This window comes from Arachis duranensis, chromosome 4 (assembly GCF_000817695.3).
Source record: "Arachis duranensis cultivar V14167 chromosome 4, aradu.V14167.gnm2.J7QH, whole genome shotgun sequence".
Taxonomy (NCBI): domain Eukaryota; kingdom Viridiplantae; phylum Streptophyta; class Magnoliopsida; order Fabales; family Fabaceae; genus Arachis; species Arachis duranensis.
In genome coordinates this window covers 2,453,461-2,460,730 of record NC_029775.3, presented here as the reverse complement: position 1 = coordinate 2,460,730, position 7,270 = coordinate 2,453,461, and the positions used below count along the sequence as shown (strand labels likewise).

The window sequence follows — 7,270 nt, the reverse complement described above, 5'->3', positions numbered from 1 at the left end:
TAGCCATTGCCAACAGATCAGCGTCAGTTTCTAGCCTCCTCAAGCCATTATCCAACAGCGTTCCAGGCACTTTCCACAAGCAATTGTTCATCTCAGCATACCCCAGCTCCTTATAGTATCCCTTCACAAAGAAAACGTCTAGAGTGTCTGAATCTACACCCATTAATACTTCAGTATTGTCTGGTTCATAACACAGATAGCCTGATTCATCTGTTTGGAACTTCCCACCATGGTGAAATACAAAGGTCATAGGGGGACCATCCATCGAAACCAAAGCAGCAACACACACAACTGATAGAAATTTTTTTCATCAACAGGCATAGCATATTCAACATCAACAACCAAAATGAATCTAACACACACACATGCAGTTACACAGAGCACAAACATCGTTCTCATCAATCCAAAAACAAGGTCATTCATTCATGGATCATCACCAAAGCCATATGCCTGAACACATTCTCCTAAACCCTAACATTGCAAACAGTAACACTTGATTTCCAACGACAATACAAACACATTGATCAAGAGATAAAACCACAATCACTCTCACAAAATAACAAAAGAAAGGTAACCTACCTCTCACGCAAGGCGATGGAGTGCTCTTTTCTGTTGACCAACGTCGTCGCAAACCAAAACCTGCAACTCCAGCACAATGTCGTCTTCGGTCAAGCCTGGTGGTCACTGTTCAAAGCTTCATCTACCTGGACGAAACAAGTAGGAGGAAGGGATTACAGAGGTTTTTTCTTCTCAGAAGAAGGATGTAACTCGAGACGTGTGCAAGGAAACAGGGATGAAAACCCAAACGTTGTAATGGGGAGCAAAGAAAACGACGCCGTTTAAGGTGTTGCTGAAAGCGTTATAATAGGGAGTTGCAAAACGACGCCGATTAGGTTCTTGGTGAGGTGTCACACTAATGGCTAGGTCAGCAAATGTCCACGCCGTTACTCAAACATTTGACGGAAAGACTAACGTTACCAATTTTAAATTTTTCGGGAACAATTTTTTTTTTCTTACGGGAACTGATTTAAAAATCAGACTATTTTTCGAGGACCAATTTAGCTATTTACTCTGAAGAGATATCTTACTTTCGTATATTTAACAAATATGTATCTGATATAAATTAAAAATATAAAGTAACATGTCTTTAAGCATTTAACTTATTTTGTTGATGTGTAACCTACTAAAAACATAAAAAATTGTATACGATTATCTACAGATTCACATATTTAAATAATGTTTCAAGTATTAAATTTAAAAAATATTTTGCTCATGTAACAATTATATTTGCAAGCTTTTTTATATTGAGTATGAAAATTAAATTCTATGTATATAATCACTCCAACTTATAAGTTAATAACCTAAACTTACTCAAGTTCAACCCTTATTATTTAATATATAGATTCAAATTAATACTCAAATTCGACTTACAAGTTCATAAATCAGGTTTACTAAACTATTAATAAGTTAAACTCGAATCGACATGTGAGCCGACTCTGGCGGTCCGGCCCTATCCAGAGCTTGGTGGTGCTCATCAACGAAACTAAGTATATTTGGACTTTTACGGGAAGCCTATGTCTCTCTTAATATATTTTAATATTCATCTATTTTCTAAACAAAAAATAATAATAATAATATTCATCTTTTTTTTTTTATATTCCTCTTCAGAGCTAAAATCCACTATCTAAACAAGGAAAAGTATTTAGATATTACAAACAGTACACACCCAATTACAACAAACAAAATTATCATATACAACATTAGACCTGCTAACAGCACTCAGTTCATACATGTATCTACATCAGTACTTGAAAAGTCAAATTCAGACAACTCAAACTACAAAGGACAATAAATATTAGCATTAAAGAGGCTAATGTAAGTGGGTAAGTGCATTAAAGAGCAGTTGTTAGCATGCAAAATCAGAATCAGAAGAATAATGAATTGATGTTCACCTTCCGAACCTGTCTTGGATTGCTTGCATTTTGCATTTGTTTCTATATTCCTTCAAATATACACACACACACACACACACACACACATATAGCCTCCTGCAGCTGAAGACAGTTAAGTAAAATGAAACAGGTTCAGAAAGGAATTTTGAAACTCTAAGCACAACACATAGAAGTCCTTTGCTTTGCAAGTAACTCCCTTAGTGCCTTTATCATCTTTGGATCGGAACTTATATAGTCCTGGAAGGACTTCTTCAACTCCTGCAGCAACCTTCTATCATCATTGCCAGGGTATTGATTTAACATCTTGGTGAAGAAATTCTTCCAGAGCGCAACGTTCCAGTAACTATTTGATTCGACAAGCAAATTAAGGGTGCTTCAAATGTAGAATCAAGTTTCCAAATTGACTTCACCAACATTACAGTGAATCACATGACTAAAGATAAACAAAAAGTAAATGGACATATACCGTTTAAAGCGTTGTTTGGGAAGATACATGTAGCCTCCATCAGATGATTCTTCTTTGGCAGTCTCCATATAGCAATTATGCAACATCATATGGACAACAACGCAAAGGCCGTATGCGTCTACCTGTTGGTAAGTGATGGAGAAGAACAACTTCAAAGACAGTAAATCATGAAGATAATTACATTTATAGTGTAGTTTTAAGAAGTGGTTTGCCTGAAATTTCCATGGCTTATCCTCTTGCATCTCAATGCAGCGAAATCCAGAAGTTCCGCAATCACCCTTAAATACTATGTCATCTGGAAAGAGATCCAGAACAATCCCTCTTCCCCAGTCTACAAGGCAAAGACCCTATGGATAGAACAACTTTCAACAACAGAAAGTACTAAAACCATAAACGGTTTAGTTGTATCATCATCTGGAGAAAAACTGACCTGATCACACCAAGGACCACTTCGGTCCAAGAACCCTTCTTCTGTAAGGTCATCCCTGCAAAGTAGCAAAACCAGGAATGAGCACTGTCTACAAAAGCAAAGCATTTACAAAGTACTTATTTGGAACATGCATAATATAAACACTAAACAACAAGAAACTCTCTCAGCTCGTATTTGCTCGCATTTGCATGTCGGTTTTATCTCAATCAATATCTAAAAAGTAAAAACATCATGGTCTGGATCTTCAGTGGTAAACATAACAAGGTTGTTTTATCTAAGTGGTAGTTTTAATTTTACTATATATTTGTAGGACTTGTGGTTTTTTGAGACTGAAAATCGCAGTAACAATAACTTCAACGCTGCCATAAAACAGAATATAGCACTGGAAAAGTGTTACACTAGACAATATAAAATTAGAATGGAAAAACATCATCTCAGGTGGTTTGGCCATGCATTAAAAAAAAAAAGTATGTAAAAGTCATGAACTCCTCCAGGTAAACTAAAACAAAACTACTGCTGAAGCCATAAAAAAAGAATATAGATTAAAATTATTTATATATACACAGTTCCAATAAAATGTCATTTTTTTGTTTGTATAACTCGTCCACTTAAAGAGTTGATTGTTATTTTATTTATACTACATATGTTGATGCTTTGCCAGAGATAAAGGGCAATTCTACACCCAAAGTCCTCCTTAGATATAGAAGTATATAATAACAAGACGATGTACTTAGTCATGTCATCATAATCATTAATTAAGAATGAGAAACGAGCTTTACAATGACATTCTGCAAGTAATAAGGTGCAAGCGAACCAACTAATGGTAACGAATGAGAAGCTTAAGTTTACCTAGCATAGCGAATAAGCAGATTATCAGGCTTGAAATCACCATGAATCAAGCCAACACCATGCAAAGTTTCAACCATGTGTAACATTTCTATCGTGTAATAAATACATAAAACTTCTTCCATGGGTTTCCCTTGGACCGCATATGTGTTTATGACATCCTGCATAGTATGTTCATCTTGAATTAACACTATATAACATTGAACAAGATAATAAGGGAAATCAGTAGAAATAACTAACCTGTAGCGTTCCATGAGCTAAATAGTCACAGATGAGTATGCTACAGTCTGCATACAGATGAATTCTCTGAGCCAAACCATAGCTTGACCTCTGATATAGTTAGATATCAGACAATTCAGTATATTTGGATGTTTATAGAAAAGGCAGGTTGATGGCATAAATATTTGAATTTGATATCGATATTAATATCACATACTTCTCTGCCAGTGATCCGCATATCAAGCTGACGATACATGTAAAACTCCCAAGGGAAAGCTGGCTTTTGTATCTAACATTTAAGGTTCAAAGTACAATCAAATGAGACAAATATCACATTTTAAGAGGAAATGATTCTGAAAGACCATCAGCACCTTTAGCGCAACAACATCATTTGGATCACTGTTGACAAAGGCCTTGTATACTTGAGCAAAACCACCTTGTCCAGCGCAACCTTTGATATGGTACTTCCTCCCGCCTTTGGATATCATGATAAGGACCATCAAGAGAATGAATGAAGCCAGTAAAAGAAAAGAATAAAGACTATGAAACTATATGAAATACACTGATATGATCATGTTGTGGTGTCTTACAAGAGATGAACACTAACTGCTGTTGATAATAGGAAAAACCCTTATCCTAGACAAATAAGGAAATGATGACGTAATAATAGAAAGAACCAAAACTACTCCTAAGATTTTTTATTGAGATACCAAAAAGATATACACTCTTTATTTCTAACAATAGATAAACCTAGTTTTGTAGAAACTATCTGCAACAACATTGTCTTTGGAAGACAAGCTAACAACTCTGGGGAGACATCATAAACTCAGATTCAATGGAAATTTCGTTGCAGGGTCAATTTTTAGCACATATCATGAACTCACAATTTTTTAGCATCTCCTATGAAATTTATGGTATTAATTTATATATGATACAACTGTTCCTATTCCGTCAGAAATACAAGAAGATAAGGCAAGTAAATTCATATATAAATGAATTCTTCAGATTGATCATAAAGCTAGGAGCAGTCAGACAATTACGTCCCAATGATGAAGACAAGAGTAAGGATATGAATATTACCTATCTCTATAACTTTGTTCCTTGATGCATTCTTCAAAGTAGATAAGGCCACTTTTCCTGTATAAGATTTAGTGCTCAAGTGATACCCCTGAAATGCATTTATACAAGCATAAAGCACCTGAATCCTTGTCAGATGCAGTAAATCAAACATGTATATAACAAAGCATATAAATATCTCACATAAAATTTTTTAATTGTAGGATTTATCTTCTTCATCAGGTCTTCCAAAATGGAGGAATCCCATGGATTAATGCCAATGTTTCCCAACTCTGTGGATCCCTTATAATCAATCTGAAATTAAAAAATAAAATGAAATATATACAAAAGAATTCTTAAACTGTAAATGCAGTCAGTGTTAGCAAATCTCAATTCAGGAGACAGAACATTGAGGAAATATGTCAATGTGAGAAATAAAATAAATAAATAATGTGTTTTGCAAAGGCAGTGTTTGATTCATCTACTACTTGAACAAACCTATTGGGAAGCAATAAATTACCTACCAAAGATCACAAAGCACAAAGCCTATTCAATAAAAGAGTACAAGGAAGTTGGTGTTTTCTCTATTTTTATTTATCTTTCCTTTCCTACTAGTTTGGCTCATTTTGCCTAAAGGACTAACTTCTTCGTGAATAGGCGTACCTTCTGCCTTTCAGCAGCCTTCCAAGTTTCAGATATTCTCTGGTGACATAATGCCTGTGCCTTCTTCAACCACTCAATTGGCTCTGCATTCCTATTGAACATTGACCCAAATAACTAAAATTACAGTCAAGGCACCCCAACTTGAAATATCAAAACAAGCAAGTATTGAAGATTCAACTTAACAGAGCACTGACCTGGAAATACCAAGGTGATAGATTGTGAGGGCATCATGGAGCCTCCCTTTCAACTCAAAGAAACATGCAGACCACACATAGAGTGAAGCATTTTTGGTACACACATTGCAGTTCAGCATTTCCATGAAAACACTTCCAAAATCTGAACTAACACCCATCTGCAAAATCAAACCAACGGAAGCATGTTGAGTTGATCTGCTCAACAAAAAGTGCCTCAAAACAGCACCATTACAAAAAGCTTACAGATTTGTTGCAACTAGACTATGTTCTGCTAAGCATATAAGCTTTATGTACACGGATAAAAAAAATCTTTATATCCTATTGTAAAAGACATCAACAACGAAGAACATTAAAGTCTGATATTTTCTTGATAATTTTGCATATAGTTTCTTTTCCTTTCTTTTTTTTTTTAAATTAATCTCCCCCTATCTCTCTAGTCATTGAGCTACCTTCCATCTGATCTATATTCTTTCTACTGGCTAGTTTGTTCTACTAACAAAAAAATGTAAAGCAAAGTTCTACTATTACATGATTGATGTAACATCAACTTTCCTAATTGATTCATATTATAACAAAAACAAAAAATATATATATAAAATTCAAAACTTTTTAAAAGAAAAAAAAAAGGATAAGGGTGCCATATTAAAACCATATTTAAACTTTTCTTTCTTTTCCTTTTCTTTCAACCAACAGAAGATATCACAGCTTCTCTTGGAAGGTTACAGACTAGTCCCCCTTGACCCAGCCCACAAACCCGGGTCCTCTTTCTTTAAGACCTTAGTTCACCTTACCCAAAATCATATTCAAATCATTTTAACATTTGATATCATAACTGCGAGAATCCTTAGCAAGCATAACATTCAAGTAATGTAACCATACTCTGTTGTGCACTCACTCATGTAGCTAGGTTTTCATAGCTACTATAGCTACCATGGAAAATAACTATTCAATTAAATAATTTTATTCGTCAAAAAGCCCTAACCACGAGATTTGAAACATGAGATAGAACGAGTAGATTACATAGAGGAGCCAAATCTTGAGAAATCTGACGTCGTTTCGGTACTGTTCGCTATCCTTGAAGCTTCTAATGCAATCTCCTAGTAAGTTCAACAGGTTCTGGCTGGAACCGCCGGAACCTTCTAGAGCTTTCTTGACACTCCTAAAATTCACAAAATCGAGAGAATTTTGTCAATCTTATGAGAATTTTTTTCCCTGGGACAAGTTTGTGAAAGGCAGAAAGATACCAGAGGAATGGTAAGAGAGGATCGTCCGTGGCGGAGGCGGTGGCGGAGGTGAGGGAGTTAAAAAATGTGACCATTGAGTTTGAATTTGGAGACTGGGAGAGAAATGCAATACTTTTGCGAATTGCGAGTAGCCGAGTATGTAAACGAAGACAGTCGGAATAGGGGATCCAATATGAGAGTGAAGCGCGGAAATTCCAGAT

At 35.4% G+C, this 7,270-nt stretch overlaps 1 protein-coding gene across 2 annotated transcripts; it reads right to left on the bottom strand.

Annotated features, from left to right (window-relative positions):
- Positions 1-1,686: 1,686 nt before the first annotated feature.
- On the bottom strand, positions 1,687-7,270 carry LOC107482783 (mitotic checkpoint serine/threonine-protein kinase BUB1). Of its 2 annotated transcripts, XM_016103362.3 has the most exons (14): positions 7,071-7,270; positions 6,847-6,985; positions 5,827-5,984; positions 5,633-5,723; positions 5,174-5,284; positions 4,994-5,081; positions 4,285-4,388; positions 4,131-4,202; positions 3,935-4,024; positions 3,698-3,855; positions 2,849-2,903; positions 2,631-2,765; positions 2,419-2,540; positions 1,687-2,295 (listed from the first exon to the last, which is right to left on the bottom strand). In XM_016103362.3, the coding sequence occupies exons 1-14, from the start codon at positions 7,142-7,144 to the stop codon at positions 2,106-2,108; spliced, it is 1,587 nt and encodes a 528-aa protein (XP_015958848.1). In that variant the 5' UTR covers positions 7,145-7,270; the 3' UTR covers positions 1,687-2,105. The 2 variants fall into 2 exon arrangements, 1 of the variants encoding a protein (XP_015958848.1); XR_008008441.1 differs by lacking the exon at positions 1,687-2,295 and having other exon boundaries at positions 2,631-2,749.

What these genes read in the sequence shown, in the direction of transcription:
- LOC107482783 (XM_016103362.3), bottom strand. Translation starts at nt 7,144, where the DNA reads ATGGTCACATTTTTTAACTCCCTCACCTCCGCCACCGCCTCCGCCACG. An exon ending in TCAAGATTTGGCTCCTCTAT is followed by an intron (nt 5,985 to 6,846) that starts GTAATCTACTCG and finishes TTGATTTTGCAG; the next exon opens with ATGGGTGTTAGTTCAGATTT. An exon ending in TATCACCTTGGTATTTCCAG is followed by an intron (nt 5,724 to 5,826) that starts GTCAGTGCTCTG and finishes AATGTTCAATAG; the next exon opens with GAATGCAGAGCCAATTGAGT.